Source organism: Triturus cristatus, chromosome 7 (genome assembly GCF_964204655.1).
Source record: "Triturus cristatus chromosome 7, aTriCri1.1, whole genome shotgun sequence".
Taxonomy (NCBI): domain Eukaryota; kingdom Metazoa; phylum Chordata; class Amphibia; order Caudata; family Salamandridae; genus Triturus; species Triturus cristatus.
In genome coordinates this window covers 930,806,370-930,828,212 of record NC_140590.1, presented here as the reverse complement: position 1 = coordinate 930,828,212, position 21,843 = coordinate 930,806,370, and the positions used below count along the sequence as shown (strand labels likewise).

At 44.8% G+C, this 21,843-nt stretch overlaps 1 protein-coding gene across 1 annotated transcript in view; it reads right to left on the bottom strand.

Moving 5' to 3' along the window:
- The window catches only part of ETF1 (eukaryotic translation termination factor 1), a 274,785-nt gene extending 253,793 nt beyond the window's left edge, over positions 1 to 20,992 (bottom strand). Inside the window, exons 1-3 of the mRNA XM_085617879.1 lie at positions 20,831 to 20,992; positions 20,638 to 20,743; positions 4,888 to 5,063 (exon numbers count right to left, since the gene is read on the bottom strand). Coding sequence (XP_085474005.1) covers positions 4,888 to 5,063; positions 20,638 to 20,723 — 262 coding nt within the window. The 5' untranslated portion in view covers positions 20,724 to 20,743; positions 20,831 to 20,992. The remainder of the gene's footprint in view (positions 1 to 4,887; positions 5,064 to 20,637; positions 20,744 to 20,830) is intronic.
- Between the last annotated feature and the right edge of the window lie 851 nt (positions 20,993 to 21,843).

Below are 21,843 nucleotides of genomic sequence, written 5' to 3'. Positions count from 1 at the left end.
AAAAGAAACATAAAAAAAGTCTTCGTTTTTTTTTTCTTGGTCATGCTGGCAACTCCTTCCCACCTGTTGTAATGCGAGTTTCTTATTGATTTTTTGGTTATGGGGTGGGTGGGGGCGGGGACAAACAATGGGATGGTGGAAATTGGGAAATAGTACCTGAATTACCACACAAGCAGCTGACAGATTTTAGGGAGCATTAACAGATACCAGATACCAAGGGCAGACTGAGATGGGGTGTGCTGATGTGAGGGTGATGCTGAGGTGGTGGTGTGCTGATACTGAGGTGGTAATGTGCGGATGCGGAGGTGACGTTAATGATACTTAAATGGAGCCAAGTGATGCTGTAGTGCTGAGCCATGCTGAGGATGTGGTGCTGCACTGGTTCTGAGGTGGTACCGAGTAATGCTGAGTTGGTGCTGTGCTGATGCTGAAGTGCTGCTGCGTTAATGCTGAATTGCTGCTGTGGTGGGGATGTGCTTGTGTTGCGCTGGTGCGAAGGTGGTGCTGCAATGGTGCCGAGGTGGTGTGCACTGGTGCTGAGGTGGTGTGCGTTGAGGCGGTGGTGGTGTGGCGTTGGCACGATGTGGTGCTGAAAGTGCAACTAAATGGCATCCCAGTTATAAATTTGACCTGCATGGAATAATACTACCACAAACTAAAGTTGAATGCGCAGTGAACATAAAGGACAAAGGAGTGAAAACTACCCTGCAACTTCAAGTAACGTCACAAACCCAGTGGGTAGTCAAAAAATGCAGTAGCCTGTTTTTTCATGAAGGGCAAAAGAAAATATAGTTGTGCAAAAGGTTATTGTTTTACAGCAATTACTGTGTCCACTAGAAACAGATAGGTAAATGGCACACTTATTAGTTAATCGTGACCCTTCAAAAACATGTATTTAACATAACCCTGAATCAAGGATGCCATAATTTGCATAATCTTGGCCTGCAGCAGTAACTCTTTAGTTGAAAGCAGCCTAGTGTGTACTACTTTAAGTAAAATAAGAAGCAGCCCAGCAGCCAAAGAATTATGCAGCCTGGTGAAGAGGAAGGCAGTTCATGTAAAGATCACAGATTGTCCGGGAACCCAGAAAACAATTGGTGTGTGCATGAGGTGCAGACTCGATACACATGGCACAAGTGTTCATATTGTGTGGTGCCTGGGGAAGCCACCCACGGTAGCATCACTGCAGTGTATAGTTGGTTATGAAAGAATCCATGCAAGTGTCAAGCTGTAGTTCTTCCAGGGATAAACATGCAATTGCTATAATTAAGCACCCTATCTCTAAAAGAATGCAAGGAACTACTACTGTTTTATAAAAAACAAGAGCAGTCGGATCAGAAGTATACACCACTAAAAATATCTGTCCATCACATTACGCTACAGCAAATGGTCATAATATAGACATCTGTGCCAGTGAGTGCAAGATTTATTTTGCTTTTGCTGAAGAATGCGTCAGCAGTAGGCTTTTACCAGCAAAGGTACTTCCCAGGCAAAGGGTCTTGTTTACATTGTCCCAGGGAGTGTATGCCAGGGGGATGCTTGACATGCCAGAGTTATTTTAAAGACAGAACAAAGCGGGATACTCTATACAACACAATTGCTGCAATTAAATGACTCAACCTTGACAAGACAAATGCTAAACCTTTCCCAGTTTGCGTCCTGGAGCTTACTTCCACGACAGAGGCTTTAAATGGCTGGTCGTTTAACAAAGCATCATGTTACAATGCGAGAAATACACGGGAGAAGTGCACACATACGTCTTGGACTCCAGCAATTTTGTTGTAAGAATACAGAAACCACAGCAACGGAGCATTGGCATTTTTATCTTTTGTAAAGTTCAGGAGCTGACAGCAAACTGGTGTTGTGGGCAGCGCCTATCCAGTTATAAAACGGGTCACGTGCCAACGATGAGCATGACACCACAAAGTTTGTAAACAATCAGCACTTTAGCTGAGCTCATGTACAGCGCTGCAATGTCTTTGGGCTGAGTTCGCTCTATATTACACTTCCAAAAAAGGAAGAGTTGTGCATCAGCCGAAGCAAATAAAAAAAATAAAAAATTAAATTTATGTGCACAGAGTCTGGGCTGGTGTTGAAAAGAGAAGCTTACCAATCTCAGTGTATGTGAAGACGAGCAGGTCGTCCAGTATCTGAATTTAGGTGTTTCATGGTCGCCTATCCTGCAAGTTCGTAATACGCTTGAGCAGCATCTCGAGATGCGCCTGCCCCATGTCTGAGCCGACGTCTGAAACTCTTTTACCTCAGCAGCCCCCCGAGTAGGCAGAGACCCAGATCAGCAATGAATGTAGAAGGAAAACCACTTTCACTTCACTGTGAACGAATGGCAACAGCAGTCTCTTGTTCTGCTCCTCCTCTTGCAATAGCCTCACCCCTTCCCCAGGCAGTTACGGCTGTGCGGGCGAGAATCGGAGGGGGTGCGGGTAGAAATAAGCAGCAAAAGTACCGAGGGAGAGGGGCGGGAACTAAGACAACACAGACAAAGGTGTTCCACCACGAAAATCTAGGTTTCTCTGTCTGAAACCGAAACCAACGTCTTACCCCTTGCCCGTTGTACTGTATACACACTTCCACAACTAAAAACAAACAAATAACCGTGGCCCTACCAACCGCTGTTACAAATAAGCTACGCTGATTAATGTGAATTACTGTGAAACAAATGGATAGTTATAATGTGCACCTCACAGACTTCATTTATTTTCTAAAGATTTCACTTTTCTTTCACACATAGTCACGGGTATTCGGTATAAGTCACAAGAAGGAAGGAAGAAGTGCGAACCAAAAGAGGTTTTAAAATTGTGATCAGTTTACAATCCTCCCTCACTGCCCATTAAGGCACGCGGTTGACAAATGAATGCACGCATGAGGGAGGAAAGTGGCAAGATGGGGAGAAAAGCACAGGCTGAATGACGGTGGGGAAACGTGCACTCTCATGGAGCGCTTCAAAAAAAGAAACAAACTTTCCCCGAAATGCGGACACATGTGGAAGCACAGAAGCAGCCACTCTGAGAGGGGGTAAACAAACAGGTTATGGACAGGCTAACAAATAAAAACAATGGGGGGGGGGGAAAAAAGCAGGGGCGGCGTGCACAGAGGGTCTGAAGGAAGGTCTGCGCGTGGTGGTGTGTGCGCATGCAGTCTTCATTTTTCAAGCACCGCACTCGTGCTTGTGGCGCACCGCTGCTTGCTCCCGCAAGGTGGATGCCGCCACAAGCAAGAGTGCATTGCTTGGAAAGTGAAGACCGATGGCTAAAGGCCCTCCTCGAGCAGCGCATGCGCGCAGCCTAGGCGAGACCTAGAAAAGAAAGTACCACAGCAGAAAACAATTCTGGTATTTAACTGACCTCTACTGGTAATTTTCTATCAAATAAACCTCTAATAATATTAGTAGCTCGGAAGGATTTTCATTGAACATAAGCAGTTCTTATTACAGTAAACGTCCGAGACCCCTGCCCTATAAAAATCCATCTTGGATTCCAGTGTTCCAAACGCCTCCCCTCGGGTAGTAAGGAGTATGCCAATTACCCTGTAAGCATCTATTTGTAGCAGATTCACATGCTATGCATACTCCTGCCATCTAGTGTTGGGCCCCAACTCTGCAAGTTGTTTCTGTGCACCTCAAGGAATTTTTATGGTCGATGACCTGCGTCTTATCTCCTCCTCGAAGCATTGAGCATGCTCAACAGTTCCCCTTGCCATACAGGAAGTGAGGATATAGTCAGCCAATTCTGCTTTGCTGTTGAACATGCTGCATGTGTGTGCATTTGTGTCACCATCTAATAGTTGCAGTGGAAGCGGGAGGGTGCACATGAATCTGCAGCACTGCACCCTATGAACAGATGGTTACAGGCAGGGAAAGTAAAATACTCCATTCGTAGCATGTGTTGGCAAGCAGATACACATGTAGTTCTAGCATGTTGATGTGTAATGTCCGTTGTTCGACCAGTGTCTGTGAACTACAATATTATCCATATGAGAACACCATCCCTATGAGTGATGCATCTGTTGTGATTTTTACATGTGGGCTTGGGTCCTTGAAGGCTTTTTCCCTTAAGTATGTTCTTGGTATTTCACCATTGTAGGGCCTGATGGACTTTGGGTGAAACCAACACCTGATACTCAATGTTGCTCTTCACTTGTGACCATTGTGATGCCAAGCACTTGTAGGGGTCTCATATAGTCTTTTGCGCGACGGATAGCTATGCAAGACACCATAATTCCTAGTAGTCTCCTCACTGTTCTGACTGGTAGGCGACGATGAGGCTGAAAAAGATCCAACTGTTTCTAGAGATTGAAAACAGTTTGTGGATTGGGGTATGCTGGCCCCGAGATTGAATTTAGAGTGGCTCAGAGAGAAGGTTGTATTTTGAGCAGTTTATATGACTCTTAATTAGGGCCTTAGTCCATACCTTCATTACACCATCCCCTCCCTACACACACACACACACACACACACACACGGGCTTGAACAGGACTTCAACAAACAATTGTAATTGCATGGTTTGTTACAGTGCTCTGACAAAACAAGTTTTTCACTTTGAGATTTCAGCACGCCAGTGCCTTACCTAAAAACAGACTGCTTACAAACAAGGTATTAGTATGAAGGTTCCTTTAGCAGCACACAAAAAAGCAGCGCAGGGATATGAAATTAAAGTGTGCCTATTTGCTTACGAGAACGCGAGGTGTAAACCATGAACCGGTCAATGTTTATAATATTTTCTTCCAAGTATTTTTGTCTCTTTTAGTACCAACTGAACATTTCCTAGTTTCGGGACACCTGAAGCTTCATGCAAAAGGAGGGAGGTTTATAAAAGCACTGTTTGCTCTGTAAAGTGAAGGAAAAATCTTTAGTCAAGAACAAGGACATACCTTTGTTATACAGTTTGAGTCTCTGCTGCACAGATGTAATTGCTCCTAGCACAGAAAGTCGATTTACTCTAGACTTTATGTTGGACGCTGTACCAAATTCATCAGCCAACATTTTAGCGACTCTGGAAATCTGGTCTTTAGGAGGAATGATCAAGGATATCATACTGGTGCCATTGCTGAAGAAGAGATTAAAAAGGAAAGAAACTAATTTAATAATGGGGCAAACTCCTATCCAATAAAGTAGAACCAACCTAGGCAAAAAAAAGAGAACACCACCATAAATATTCACACAGTGTAAAGAGTCAATACCATTTCAACACACATTATTTAACTGAGCACAACAAAAGCCACCACGAATAAAGGAAGAATTACTCACCTTTTAACTCTAGTACTTCTAGCCCAAACTCAAACAAGGTGAGGGCTCAGTTAGAGAAAAGATGCTCTTCAGGAGTCACAAAATAAGAGGATATAACAGACAAGGAGCTGTATAAAACTGCACAGTGAACTCAAAGCTGCTTTTCTTGAGGAAAGCATTTTTAGTGTAAAAGTATATTTAAGGTTAGCCAAACTTAATTTGCGGGTTAGAGTTAAACAGTCCCTTTTGGTGGCTAGATACTACGAGGCAGAATTAGAAATGATTCTGCGTGCAATGCAACAGAGGTTAATTTTACTTACAAAAGGATGGGCGTGGCAGAGCAGGCAACAAAGATGGCCACACGGCATTGAAGCTCTCCAAGCGCAGCCCGGTACACGCTACTATGGAGAGCAAACTATCCCCATGCAGCAGCATAAGACCTGATTTGAGCAGTGGTGGTCCGGTGGCACTGCGGCGGAGAGGGTGTGGTTGGACCAGAATGCCATTTCGCTGCTCGGAGGGCAGCCCTGTGCTGCGGCCTGACGCAGCCCTCGGAGGCGGAGGGCCAACAGGTGAGCCTGAGGGAGGGGTCGTGGGGTGTCAGCCGCTGGACTGATCCCTGGTGGAGGGACCAGATCGAGCTGGGGAGAACTGATTCGTCGAAGGTCTGCAACACGAGGTACTGCCTGTTGGGGCCTTCGCCCCCTGACCTGAGTGACTCTCCCAGTGGCCTCACCAGTGTCTACCTGGCCTGCCTGGCCTGCCTGGGCGGGTGCAGGGGGGTGGTATTTGATTGGGCAGTGAGACTTGGCACAGCCGCTGTGCTTGGTGCAGCTGCACTGCCTAATGTGCGTTCACTGGCTCTGAGCTGCGGGTCCTGGCATAAAACGTGTCCCCGCTGTGGTGGCTGGAGTGGCCTCGCGGAGGTGGATGTGGCCCGGCGGGTGGTGCAGTGCTGTAGGTTGCCTCCCCTTTTAACTGCTCCTGGAATTGGCTTCTATTCCTGAGGCATAACTGACTGGACTATCAGCTTCGGAACAACATTTGCAAAGCTGGCGTACCTGACTCCACCAACAACGGACGGATGACTGCTTTTGTAGAACAGCGGCTCGTGGAGCACTTTGACAGCACGGATTGCAGATATGCTGCTAGATGGAGCACACAGACACGTTTCCCACTATAGTGCCTATTCAATAGATAAACTGCACGTGCCTCTACCCCAACCCCTTCCACGGCTGTCTTCAGGCCTAATACCCTAACCCCCAATTTTAAAAAAAACTACCTCTGACCCCAACCCACCTCACCTCACTGTAAACTAGCCCCACCTACCCGGCCCTGAAAATCAGCCCGACCCCCCCAGCCCAGAAAACTATGCCCGAACCCCCAGCCCAGAAAACTACAGCCCAGCCCCACTTACCTCACCGCGGATCTCTTCCTGCTTCCGTTCCCAGCAGCTAGACCGAACACTGCCTTGACTGCGCATTTGCGTGGTTAAGGCATACACTTGGTTTAGCTTGCTTAGTCGGAACACGCATGATTTAGACCGCGGGGTTCCCATTCAGGGAGGTTTGCATGCTCATCCATAGCACTGCCGCCTTGCAGCACCAACAGACTGTCACAGACCCTGCTGGTCGCTATCTGTTGGTGATGGGTGTGCTTGTCAATATCTATGCTCCAACCACGGACTCCCCTGATCTGCTTACGGACCTATTTTTGCAAAAGGGCTAACTCCAAGCAGACAATACTGGTGGCCGGAGACTTAAATCTCACTCGGCAACCAAGCTGGACTCCACCTGGTTTACTAAAATATCGAAACTCCATTCCGTGCGGGAGCTTGCAGGTCTCCTGAATACCTTCCACCTGGCAGGCGCATGGCGCCACAAGTATCTGCAAAAAGAGAGACACCTTTTATTCTGCTCCATACAATGTGTGGACGAGCAGCGATCATTGGTATAAGTCCCCGACTGCACTCCTGTGGCTGCACACTATTATTCATTCTCCTCGTATGCTGCCGGATCATGCACCTGTAGTGCCCACAATGCACGGAACGGTCGCTGTCTCTGCATTCAGACAGTAGCGCTTTCCAGCTATCAAGCTATTTGACAGTCTTTCGCTCGGAGGTCCAGGATGCCATTGTCAAATTTTTCTCCACCAATGGGAAGCCTTCAAGGCTTATATATGTGTGATATGCATTCCCAATCACGCTTGAGTGGAAGCCAAACTTCGGCTTTTAGACTCTGCTAGTAGGGACAACCCCCGACAGTCAGATGTAGGATAGGTCAAAGTTGTTACACGACTTTCATGACCTAGCTCAACGTGAGGTTGCATGCTCTTGGGCAAATCACTACAGGGAGGGCTATTGATGGATTGCATCATTTCACCTATGCAATCCGGCTTTATACTGCCCCGCTCTACTTTTATAAACCTCTGCACCCTTTTAAAAGTAATTAATCAAATTTCCCCTCCCATTTCCTCGGCGGTTGCTCCGTTAGATGCGGAAAGGGCATTTGACTCCGTTTAATGGCCTTTTTTTGCACTCTACATTTGCAAAGTTAGGAATACTCAGTGGATTTCACAAACTCATACAAATGTTGGATTAAGACCCAGTGGCCCGACCGCGCCTGAACGGAACGCTCAGACTCCTTTCATTTGCCAAGGGGCACTCGATAGGGATGCCCACTTTTCCCCCATAGTTGTTTATTATTGCCATGGACCCACTGGTCTGCCACCTTCGAAATGCATAGGGGCTATAGATTTCCCCAGGGGATATTATTGGCTTCCCTCTATGCGGATGATATATTGTTTGTACGTGAGCAGGAAACTAACTTGTCCCTGTTAGCAAGCATGGTTCAGCAGTCCGGTGTTTTCGGGTTAGAAACTAATTGGAGGAAATTTGAATTGTTCCCACTTATTGACTACGGTATCGTGTAATCTTGATTCCCTCCTACAACGGTGCATAAACTCAACTAAATATTTGGGCATTCACAGGGGCTGTTCAGAGATGATTCGCCGTAAGTATTGGCCCACTTTTACTAAACTTGAGGCACAAGTGAAAATATTGATTAAGCTCCTGATATGCATGCACGCATAGCACTTATTAAAATGATAATACTGCCTTGATTTCCTTATCTTTTTATAAATATTCCCATAATTCTCACAGGGGACTTTATTGCCTCTCTGCCTGGATTACTCCTTCAATTGATATGGGCTGACCCAGCCGTGTATTTGCTGGGAGATCCTTACACTCCCCTACGAACACTGTGGGTTTGGAGAAGCGGACCTCCAGCTTTATTTCTATATAACCCAAGCACAGTACGTGTATTACTGCTATCATCCCGATGCTCGCCTGCCATTCCTTAAACACGGACGAGCGCAGCTGCCACACCCCTCCCCTCCAACACTGTCTTGCCCCAAGGGCTGCGTGTGAGCCTCGCACAATTCAAACATTGGCCACTCACTAGCTGGGCATAGTCTAGGCTCCTACTGTATCTGGGCAGGGACTATCTGTATTCTCCGCACATACCTCTTCGGGGTAATCCTCAGCTCCCACTCTCTAGCGCCAGGTACAGTGTATGCTTGATGAACATGGGACTGCAAGTTCTGGGCGACCGGTTTCATGTGGGAGTCCTCAAGGCCAGCTCTGCAATGGCTATCTCCAATCAACTGTTGATTATGGACAGGTATACATTACACCGTCTGCACAGTATACTTCGGACAGTGCTACCTACCTGCCTGTCGCATCCCAGGGATTTTGTCCACTTACATTGCTGATTAGGTCCAACGAGAACAGCCACTTAGTTTCTAAACAATACCATGTCTCCATTAGATTAAACCCTACAGGGATGGATAGGGTATATGTTGTTGGGCTAGGGGGTCCAATACTCCAGCTTCCGGGAGTGGGGGGGAGTAGCCCCTGTGCAATGCCGAATAGAATGTATATTGTCTGGTCCCTGGGTTGTGTTCCCTCCATAGATCTCAGGGGTTGTGTTCCTGGTACCCTGTCTGAAGTAGACACCCTATCCCTTTTGGGGTCTATTTTGGCATTCATGTCTCCTCCCATATTCAATGGACCAGTCGGAAAGTCTATTAACAGTACACTCAGCAGAGTGACTGCCTGTAGCCATGGTAGTACCCACACCGAGCATATGCTTAGGACCCTGCCCTCCCATCCCTCGGTTATAGCCATGTATCTACCCATCTGATCATTCCAAATCTGCCCAGGTACAAAGGGGAGTCCAGTCCGATTCAGTATCCCTACTCCTCTGGAACCCGACATGTATCCTGCATGTGCAAGTTGTTTATAGCTGTACCTATCTAGTGCTTTGCAAGTATTATGTTTGAGGGGTGTCTCCTGTGGCAAAACTATGTCTGGGGTGTGTCTTCGTAGGTATTGGAGCACCATTGTACGTATTATCTTATAGCCTAGTCATTAATATTCCAGGTCATGATTTTCAGATCTGTGTCAGTCTGTGCGTGCCTCAGTGACACATCTGGGGCGTCTGTCCCACTAACCGGAGGCGACATTTTACGTATTCGCTCAGTGCCCATTTGTCTTCAAAGGGCTGGGTTACATGCGCTCCCCACCCCCTCCACATCCCCCTAGAGATCTCTAGTGCCCTATAACTGCCAAGCCTAAACATCTTGCATAGCCTCAGAACCAATCTAACATAAAAATGACAACTTAACGGCCAGAAACATAACTCCCCCCCCCCTCCCCCACACTGCAGGTTCAAAACCAACCACCACCCCAATTTGCTAAGTGCCTCCCACCCTAAATGAACAACAGCGTGTGCAAGTAGACTTGGCCCGCATCTAGACCCACTGGTCATTCTCCCTCAGCCCACCTCCTTCTGCATATCATAGGTGCGATATCCACTTCAACACAGACAACGATCTTCCATGCAACTAATGCAAATCCAGAAACAGTAAACTTGGGTCTTCGCTGTATACTGGCTCTATTCTACACATACACCCGTCCCTTGGGCTTCTGCTTCATGGCTTCCTTATTGTGGACAGGACGAGACAGCGGTCACTTCTTCATCCTGCAGCGTCGCAGTTGGACTATTATTCCCTCCTGGGCGCAGACTGTTCTGTAGTAATCGGGAGTACTTCTACATGTCCTGAGATGGGATTCTCCGTCCCTTGTTGCAATGTTCCTACTCGTTTGCTGAGACCTCCCGACCATCCTCCATCCATCGAGCCAGCCCCACGCCTTCTCTAGAGTAGAAAAACACCAGACCTTGCCGTCAGCTGCTATTCTGAGCATCGTGGAGAATAGCACGGAATATTTGATATCCTTTATTGGGAAGGCCTTCTTGATCTCCAGAAAACTGATGCTTCCGTTGCACCTTCATGGTAAACTCGGGGAAGAAGGTGATGAGGGCGTTTGTACTTGAGTGGTGGTGCACTCTGGGCCACCTGCAGGATCACAGCCCGGTCACGATTATGAAGTGCAGCGGGGCCCCCGGTGAGTGCCGGGGGCTCGATGCGCTCGCTTCACTAAGAAATATTTCAATAGTCCCCTTGGCAGAAGTATCATAGTTACTAGGTCCTTCTGCTTTTCTGGCATCCAGATTATGCGTGCCTTATTGTGACGGGAGCGCCCCTCCTGATCCTCCAACCTGGCCTCCAAAGTCTTGACTGCAATAGTCAGCTCACTGACCTGCTTCTTCAGAGCTTTCGTATCCGCCATTAGGCCAGTCGTGATCCCCCTCCACCTTCTTCACACGGGCACCCATATTCCGCAGGTGGGCCCTCAGCAGGGAGACCTCTGTGGTCACAGAGTCAACCTCCCAGCCAGGTCTGTCCTGACCCTCTGGTCTGGGGCCCTCAAGGCCTCAATGACATCAGTCCTGGAATGCGCTAGCCTCTCATCAAGGTCGCCTTGCACCCACTGCTTCCTCGGTGCTGATGGATACTGGTCTGGTCTTAAGGTTACAGCTGCAGCACTCCGACCATCACAGCCGTGCAGCTCCAAGCCCGCTGCTTCCTCCTGCCGAGCGGTGGCGCAAACTCCGCCCCCGTTCACGTTGTTAGTGAACCCGAGACCAGGAATCCCAAGCCTACAGCTGGCCTCTTCAGGCAGTCTCTTCAGTCTTGGCCCGGAATGTGTCACCGGACATTTTTCACAGCCAAGCACCGAGGATGTCCATCCGGGCCCATTACAGATACCTGGGACGGATTATTAGAGGCTGTAATGGGGCACTCCGGCGGAGCCACTCTATCAAGCGGCCAGTTCTCTCCACAGGTGGCTATACCCTGCCCCCATTCCCACCCCCACTAGTCTTCTTGGATTTTGGCCAGCACTAGGCAAGGTTCAGTCTAGGTTAGGTACTGGACCACCAGCAGCACTCAAGGCAGTCGGGTGCAGATGTCAGTGAACCTAATGTGAAACAATGGAGACTGGAGGCACCTCGAAGAGGCATGGTTCGCAAGTAAGTGCCCCTGATTTCAGCACAAAGCAGCACTAAAGCTACACCACCAGCGGCAGAAGGGTGGCAGGGTGCAAAATCAGCATCAGGAAGCCGATGTGTTTTAACGGAGGTTGTCATCGCACAAAAAGGTCGCAGGCTCGGACCAGGAGGTTGGCTGAAGGAGAGCACTGGCTGGGGGAGGTAGAGGCACCATCAATTGAGCTGCCCAAGGCCGGAGGGCTGAGGATGCAGGGGTACCTAGTATGGGGGACCCTTCGTGTAGAGGCTTCAGGCGATGTGGTAGGGTCCAGTAAAGGTCAGCCACCTATGGAGAGGAGGTCAAGATAGCCGGGTCAGACTTCACTGGACCACTGAGCAACTCAAACTAGGGCTGTGGACGTCTGGTGCAGAGTGGGCAGGGGTCACGGATCCGCCTGTATCCGGAACCCTTCGTGTTGGGAGTTTTTATGGACAGGGCCTCTGGTCTTGATTGAAGAGTGGCTGTTCTCCTGGGGTTCATGAAAGTCACTAGCCACGGGACAGGCATCGTCTTCTCTGCAAGCTCAAGAAGCAGGAGACTGTCCGGTAGGGCTGGGACCAAGGCATTAGGTGTCTGCTTGCTTTGCTACACTGAGTCTTCTTCGTCCGTCTTCTTCTTAGGTTGCAGGAATCTGATGTTCAAGGTGGCTTTCAGATCCCCCATGGTTTACCTCTAAAAGAAAGAAATAACGAAAGAATTGATAGGTCCTGATGAAGATGGAGAAAATGTTTTAAATCCATTGAAACGTACGTCAGCCTGAGAGTATGATGTCCCAGATACCAGCATAGGATCCAAGGGTTATTGGTTCTACCCTAATCTTTGTTCATCTAGGTTTGCAATGTTGAACTGGGGAGGTTGAATGTATCCAGTACGAGTCAGTGATACGAATGTGGAGTATGTGAAAGAGGTATGAATGTGGGGTTAGTATTTATTGGTATATGTTCTCTAAGAGAGAAAAAAGTGATTTTAAAAAAAAAAGTTCCTCTGTGTCTCTATTATAGATGTTCTCTCTACACAGATTGAGAGGACTATTTAAGAAATGTATTTTTGAAATTTGTTTAAACATGGTCAGGAAAACAACATTGCTGAAAGAAATTATGATAATGTGAATTAAAATTGTTACTTGACAGTTTTTATATAAGTGAATAATGAAATAAGATAAAAAGTATTTTTATAAAAATCAAACTCATGTGTGGAGAAATTATGAGTCAATGACCCGCCTTTATGCTATATAGTAGCAAGCATTAAAGCAAATTGGGTCACGTGGGAGGTCGCTCATTGATTTTGGTTCATTACAAAAACATGCCCTAGGTTTGTATTTACAAGTCTCCAGTAGAAAGATTTATAGTATCTTTTGAAGACTGAATTAAGCCTCTTGTTAAACTTTAGGGCATTTTCCCTCCTATCAGCATATTTTTGGAGATGGTAGTTAGCGTCATTCAAGCACCTTACCCATCCAATCTGCCCTGTGAACGAAACAATGCAGAAATGTGCATGAGCATCTACGATAATCTATTGGCCATTGTTTCCATTAATGGTTGCCCAATTTTTTATCAGCCGTCAACATAGTTTGTAACAATATGTCTCTGTTAACTGGGATCTCTGAGGTCTGAGGAGTCTGCCCATGTGTATTGCAGTGGTGCACCTTGGTGGGAGTAGAGAAAGGAATTGGGTGGCCTAGGAAAGACGGTCTCATTATTGCTGGGTTTTTTTCTTGCTTGAGGGGGTTCACCCATTTTGTTAACCTATATATCCCATCTTGCATTGTCTTGTCCTTTTAACCTAGTCTTATTAGTTTGCGAATGATGCTTACATTGACATGTAACTGGGTGGGTGTTTAGGTGATCATGAAGTTAGCACCACTGTAAATTGAATTTTGGCTCTATTAGGTAACATTAATTGGCCTCTTACTAACCTCAAACCCTCCACCAGCATGTCATTATTGGAGCAAAGTTGTGCTCCGGTTACACAATTTAACTCTGGATATCACTCTTCGGTGATGTCAAAAAGCATGCACACGATTGATGGGATGACTCCATATAAAATGCCTCACCACCTGAGCGATCACTATACTTTTTTTTAATGTGTCAGACTCTGTCAGTTGCAAAAAATAGACGTTCCTCATTGATACCAGGAGGTAACGTTACAATAATAAAGTGACACAAATAGGCTCTATTGGACTCAAGTTGAATGGGTAACCATTAATCCCCTTACAAGTTCTGTATTGTAGCCGACATAAGTTGTAGTCCATAAAACAGGTATGTAAACTTGTTATTATGTCTCTCTGAGCCTTTGTATATGATGCTCGATTTTTTTCAAACGAACAAGTGAAGACAATGCCTTGTAAGCACATGGCTGAATATGACAAAGCAATTCGGTTTGGTGTATTAAGAGCAGCAGACACTGTGCTAAGTGACTGGTGCTCACAAACGTTTTTTTGCATCCAGTCCTGTCATGTGTATATACGGTCTACCTTACATTTTGTTTACCTGTAAGAATGTGTAGATAATGCATCTGTTACAATAGACCAGACGACCTGGTGACCAAACTTGTAAAATGTACAAGACTACCATGTAGCTCTTGTAAGTAAAACAAAACGTTGACACGATCACTTTGTAACAAGCAAAACAGTGAAGCCAGTTACTGTAATTGCAGAAAATGGAATCATTCACATACTGTACAGTTACCCAGAGAAGGGGGGGAAAGGAAATCTTTAGCAGAGAGACACAAGCTAAAAGAAAATACATAAGATATCATTGCACCTCATACAGAAAGAAGGCTTATTGGTATTCGTACATTAATGCAAGTAGGTGACAAGATAACATATCACAGGAGCACACAATTAAACTGAGGAGGCATTGATGGTAGTATCTGTTATAGACAACAAATAGTTCCGCAATGGTCCCCAAATATATCTGGGCCTAGATGTACTGGGTTGGAGTGTAGCGTAGCGTCGCAATAAGACAGATCCTTCAGCCAGGCTGCCACAGTGGGTGCGTGTGAACTAACGTAGCGAAATCTGTCAATTGGCCAAAAGTCGGGTTATAGCAGCAAAGCGATACACACTCAGTGGTAAAGGTTTGACGTATCCCAACAACGTCAGTAGGGGGGAGGGGGGGGGGGGGGGTCAGGTGAAAGCTGTTGCTCGATCAAGAGTGACAAAGTAGAAAAAGTGGCCCACGGACATCCATGTCAAATGGGAAAAGTCTGCGTAGTCGGTGCGGCACTTAGGGCACTGGTGTGATCTAGTAGGGTCTAGCTTAGCATATGCAGCAGGGGTGGCGTATGCTCTGTAGATATTTATAGTGCAATATTTTAGGTCTATGGTTTCCTGACAAGCTTAGTTTGCATGCAGCAATAATACCAGACCGTATCCGAGAGTTTAACGCTCAAATCATGCTCCTCCGCCACCAAAACAATTTGAATGAAGAACAATTATTAATATTTGAGACAAATAAGTTGGGAAAAGCTTGGATGCCTCCATTAATTTTTTCATTATTTAGAAATGTAAAATGTAGCACGGTCCCAGTAATATACAGGTGGCTCCAGCCCAATGACTTAAAAACAATTCTCAAATTAAAAATGGCATTATACAAACCCGTTATCATTGAATAATACTAAGTCATTCCATGACGTGAAAGATTTTGAAGGGGGGGGGGGGGGGGGGGGGTGGGGAGGTTTAACTTTGGGAACTCTTGTACTCATTTCATTAAGAAATTTCTGTGGAAAACTGAAACAAGCAGTGACTTAGACAAAGTTAGTTTGCACTTCAGGGCTTTCTGCAAATAGGTAGTTCGCCAACACATCTGTAGGAATTACAACCCAGGTAAAATAAAATGCTTACTTCTTTCATGCCAGAATACATCAATCAACAGCTAAGAGGTGAGCCATCAACTTATTTTTTAAACAACGGGTGCCATACTGCACTCTGTGTACAGTGTTAATAACTGCTTTTTTTTTTTAATGATCATTATAAAAGGAAGAAAATACGATCTTTTCTCTCGATATCCGTAAAACTTAATGCTAATGTATAGCAGCATTGTTTATCAGGTTCCTTCGAATTATCCACATTGAATGCAAGTATTTAGCTACTGCAGAAACAATCACTGCGTTAGTATCAGTTTTTAATATCCTAAAAAAGGCCAAATATTGCTTTATACCCAGGTTTTTGCACAGCTGAATTATCCATTTCTTCCTGATGCAAGCATATACTGGACAGAAAAGGATAACATGTACGGGAGTTTCTTCCTCAGTTCGACAACCTGGGCAAGGACGCGCCGGACCCCCTTTCCACCTGTCAATATTATGATAAAAAGGCAAAGTGCCATATCTAAATTGCAAATAGAGCTTCTTTGCTAAAGTGGGTTGTATTGCATCAATCTCAGGCTCAAAGCTATAAAAAGACTTAACGTCCAAAAAAATATCAGTTAAGCTTGAAGTTTTTACTGAGCGAAAGAGATTCCTTAAATTAAATTCTTTTACAATACTTGTCATGGTTTTCTTGGAAATAGCTGGGCAGGAAGCCTCGGGATTTAACCAGAGTTCCTCAAGCCAGCTCGATGTAAGTAACTGTCTTACAAAAGTTAACCAAGGGATCCTACCAGATCCTAATGAAGCCATGACTACTTTGAGCTCCTCCTTGTAATTGACCAACTCAGGAATGCTCCACAGGCGCTTCCAATAAAGTAAAGGCCGGACAGTAATAGCGTCTGCAATTGGGCAGATATTCAAATCTAATCTGAGCGGAGCCAAGGGAGTACTTTTTGGCAAATCCAATAATTGCCTTATAAAATTATTTTCAGTTATTGATAGGTTACTTACTGATGTGTGTCCCCAAAGTTCCGCCCTGTAAAGGGATGATGCCCTTGCTTGAACTTTAAAGATTTCAAGGGGGGCACTTATTATTTTGTGGGTACAATTCTTCTGTACATTTAGCATTAAGTTTTACGGATATCGAGAGAAAAGATCGTATTTTATTCCTTTTATAATGATCATTGTTTAACAATTTTAAAATTCTGGATAGTGTTTAAATTTTTAAAATGTTTAAGGATATGTTTAACAATCAACTATATAATTGAGATTACATGTATGAATTGAATTGCTTGACTTATTGTACTGTTGTCTTACTTTTATGGTAAATCTAACCGCAATAAAGCTTGACTGACTGACGGTTAATAACTTCTAGCGATCTGAAATAATGTTAGAAATTTGGAGATTGAACATGGTCTATTCATACCCCAGAAACAATGCTGGAAAACAAATCTATACCGTCAATGTATAGGATAAATAGAACGCTCTCCAAAGCAAGCCAGTTTACGTAAATAGCTCTATTTCTTGACAGCAATGTAAAGAAATGCCAATGAATGGGTCATTGGCATCTCTAAACTCCCATATTCTTGCTGGGCTACGAGTGGAAGGGAGGTAGCTCAAATGTTGCCGGATTTCTTAAGCACCAAACCATGTAGGAAGCTAAACACCCGCACATACTAGAGACCACTTATGTATCAATACTGTCCCAACACTAGGTGATTATGGACCACGTGCCAAGCTCCTTGCAATTCAGCAGAATGATCAATTAGACAAAGGGGGCAAGTTATCCCTTTCTAAAGAGCTTCACAGGTGAATACTGTCTATCACCTTCACCTGCCCAAACCAACCTGGCTTGCGATCTGCAACACTGCACATTGTCTTGCTGGACGATTACTTCAAACAGATGAAAAATGATGCTCTATTCCTCAAACATCTTCTGTTCGGCACATGAGAATACCATTCCATATTCTATCCACATGACTAAACTAACTTGGGTTGAACTCCAAAACTCCTTTTACTAAACAAAATTAACAGCTTTTATCAAGAACTCCTTTTCTCTGCTTGGAATAAAACAGATTTGCCATCTACCATTTTCAAACATACATGCCACCAAAAAAAATATATAGGAAGGTTCAATTCTAAGATATTCAGTCATCGACAGCTATCTTTGTTACAAAGCTCATCTGCAAAACCTTTCTGTTCCTCAGTATACCAGAGTATGTAGAGTAAAAATACTTTGTAGTCTCCAGGACCGCATTATTCCAATCTAAAGTGACCCATTGGATTCCATTTGAAGAAAAAATTCAAATGCAAGGTAAAAGTCTCTGAAATTCCAACAGGAGAGATAGACTAAACTTTAGCTGCCACACAAAAACTGTTCTTGCAAATTATCTTGACAACAGATCTAAAACTTAACCTTTGAAACACGGCGTGGCTTTCAAACTAGTATTACAGGGGACCAATTACTCTATAAACACTATCATGTAATTCCATCCTCTAAAGTGTCAAAATACACAATTAGGCACAAAACACAGACACCTGTGGGCTCCTTTGGAAAGCATAGCACTACTAAAATTAAAAATTACAAGTATGTGTTAAGTTGTTTAATTCCTTTCCTAAACCTTGATTAAGCCATCTTTTCCAATCAAGTCACCCATGAATTTACAGTTCCAAAAGGAAAATGTTTTCCGACATGCAAAAACAAACAAAAAATACTGTTCCCTAGAATAGAAGCGGGGCTCAAAATACTAATCTAAACACACAATTTCTAGGATAGCATACTGCTGTCGCAAAAAGAGAAACCAAAGGGTATAATTTTAGGAAAACACTTAACTCAAGAACCTCATTGTGGCAAAGTATCATAGCCAGCCAATTGGAGAAGGGGGGGGCGAGGAAAGACGTTTTAATCTTGTGCCAAAATATAGTTTAGAAATATTTCAGTACAGTCTGTGTTTTATTTCTGCCACCAAAAGATATTTTCTTCTGTGCTAATTGGACAAAACCACCCAATACTCACTGACAGACATAACATAAATGATGTAGTCAAACAAACCGAACTGCAATGGATTAGCCCATTAGTTAGTGTTCCAGTTTAAGAACGCAGTATATATATATATATATATATATATATATATATATATATATACACACACATATACACACACACACAAACCCTAAGAAGAAAGACCAATTGGAAGTTGAGCTTCAAAACAGATCAGCATCAGTGCCATTACAAGTTTTGTTAAGATAGCCAACTACATGTTTTATTATAAAGTCCAAAGACCAATTAAGGGACGATACATCATAGCGCTTGTAAATTTGAACAGTCAACGAGGAATACCAAGCATTATTAGGACAATAGTCTTGATTGGTGTAGTATTGGATAGCTTTGATATCCCCATTTTATGCCGTCTTTGATTTGTCTGATCCAAGTATAACAACTAAAAATAATACACAATACTGCCAATAATGTAATGTGGCACATAGCATGTGAAGTTATTATAATGCCCACACAATTTGCAACTACAAAATCATACTTCCAATCTCACAAAGCTACATTTCCAAATTCTAGGTCTGGCAGTTAGTTTATGTTCACATGAATACCACCAAACTGACAAGCCAGAGACATTAAGAGTCTCACTAGAAAACGGCCCGTTTAATAGAATCTCAAACTGTATTTTAACCTTGCTGCTTTCCGTTCAGACTTATCACAAGTATTCTGCCCACTCTACCCTACTCCTTCAGAGGAATTGACAGATTTAACATTACTCCATTGTGACTCGATTACTGCAACAAACTCCATTAAGTATGCTTTCCGTCATACCTGCAAATTCACTAGAACGTATCCTATTGAAAACTTCGGCGCTCGACCACTATTATGTAGATCCATTTCTAATTTACAAAAAATGCCTTTCAGGGCACCGGTCCCAGTGATCCATTGTAGAACTGTACACCTTATGAGGCTGTTAGATGCCCTTGAAGCAACATCTAGAAACTACTTTATTTGAGAAGGGAATGGCAGGTGACAAAGAGATGTTCACTGAACTCTATGGAACTATTTTGTAGAGGTACTCACGGAATGAGGATCATCAAGCTTTTCATTAAAATGAAAAACATGCGTTCCTTTTAATAAAGTCTAATGGATCAAGCGTTCAACGTTTAGCCCTACCCTTACCAGTTGGAGTCAATAATCTGAACTCAGAGTATGAATGCTATGCAAAAATTTACGCAGGCATTTAAAATCAACTATACTGATGCAGTTAAAGGTGTGCATTCTCTTGAAGTTCCCGGGGGATCACAAGAACAGTCCTTTTAAACTACAAGAGTCATCAGGAGAAGCAATCTTGAGACAAGTTTTCAGTTTCATTCCAATCCACACAAGTTTACAGAATGGAAGGCTAAGTATACTATATTTTGCCTTGAAAAAGTTCCAGACAGGAAAAACACACGCCGTCTGGACTGAAGGGGTTCATTCGTATGACTGACAATACGAACCAACAGAAAAAAGTACTAAACATATGGTAACTACGAGCTTTCATTTTAACTCTAACTCTTAATTAAAAATTATTAATAAGTCCGCGAAAAATATATATATACACATATTACCTACTGGCGATCGATCGCCAGTAGGTAGTTAGGACCTAATATATATTTCACATCTGGCAATAGCTAATCTGCTGTAACCATGCCCTTAATAAAATGGTTAACTTGCATACTTATATGTTCCCATTAGAAGCAATTGGAGAACAAACCTGGTTAACCTACAACTAATGAAAACGTTTGACATTTAACATTTTAGCCACCACAAAAAACTGATGAGTTTATTTTGGGAATGATTCGGAGATCCAACGTCTCACATACTCGCACGCCTACCTCCTGTCATACGACAATATATAAAGTAAATGGGGTGATACCAGTTGGTACTGTTTACTGAGGGTCAGCACCATCAGCATGGGAGTGCGCCATAGTTATCACCAGCCCAAAGGCCCGGAGCAGGACATTAGGACTACCCTCGTCTCAGACAACGCTCCTCGCCTCCCACACTCACTGTGCATTCGGCTCTTGAAATCTCATCCCACATGTCCTGTCGCTCCCTTGAACTCCGGCAACAAGGACCCTTCAGAAGCCCTTACCCTCTGGCTGCCTCTAGACTCTTGATCAGCTTTTTGATCTTCCAGATCTCCACGTTCCTATCCGCAGCGCTCGGGTCGTCCGCCATCTTCTCTGCCTAGGGCCGCGCTGCGGACAGAAAGAAGAGGTGGTTAGCGACCGGCTGACCAAGCGCGGGCCCTGCCCTGGTGATCCCCCTCGTTGCGTTGTCGTCACCTGTCCTAGTGCCCGGCTCTCTCCCGCACAGCTCGACTCTCCTCAGCGAGGAAGGGAGCGCACCAGTTCTGACGTATGAACCGGCTTCTCTCGATCCCAAGACTGCATGTGTTGCAATCCCTATCCGCTAACATGAGGGGCGCTCACCTCACTTCCGGCCTCAGCATCGAGCGCTGGGGTTGGCGGGGAAGTGCACAGTATGATAGGTTGCCATTGGGTAAAGGGTTTGTACTATCGCGCGCGCGAGCGTGCCATGTGGGATGTGTAGTTCTTCAGTCCTTGTGTGGAGGACACAGGACGTGACTTGATGAATCAACTTTTAGTTTACAGCTATGAGTAACTAATGCGCACAGTGAGGCCCGAAGAAGACTGGGGTCGCACAATGTTCTTCGCATCCACATGTAACACAAGGTTCACTATATTCGGGTCAGCGTTTTGTACTGTTATTAAGTATAGCGTTTGTTTAGCGCTTATACTGTCCCTATAAGTGGGGTGCCGGATCGGTTCTCTATGTGGACAGGCCACAGCAATGTGTGGGCAGGGCTTTAAGTGGGCCGGGCACCGGCAGTTTTTCAAATGGGGCCTCGAAACGGGTCTCTATCGGGCTTTGTTTTGTGCCCTGGCACAGGCGGTCCGTTTTTTCCCCCCCCCGGACTGCAGTGACAGCAGGCACATGATGTGCGTGTGCACACAGTGCTCACTAGTGGAGAAGTTAGGGCATGTAAAGTATCACTCCAAGCACTAGTAGGTAACTTCCTTTATTGACAACTCTGCTAGCACAGGACAGCTAGTACAGCCTTATACATCCCAGGCTACATCCCAACTGCCGCCGCAAGAACTCCCACAACCCTGAATTCCAACATACCTCACAAAGACGCAGGACGCATTCCAAAGGTGGAATGCAGCAACACCACACACCGCACTCCTGCATACAGTGAGCAACAAATATAGGAAAAAAAAAAAACAACTATTAACAACACAGCTAACGGTATACATGAAGAAAATACAAAACG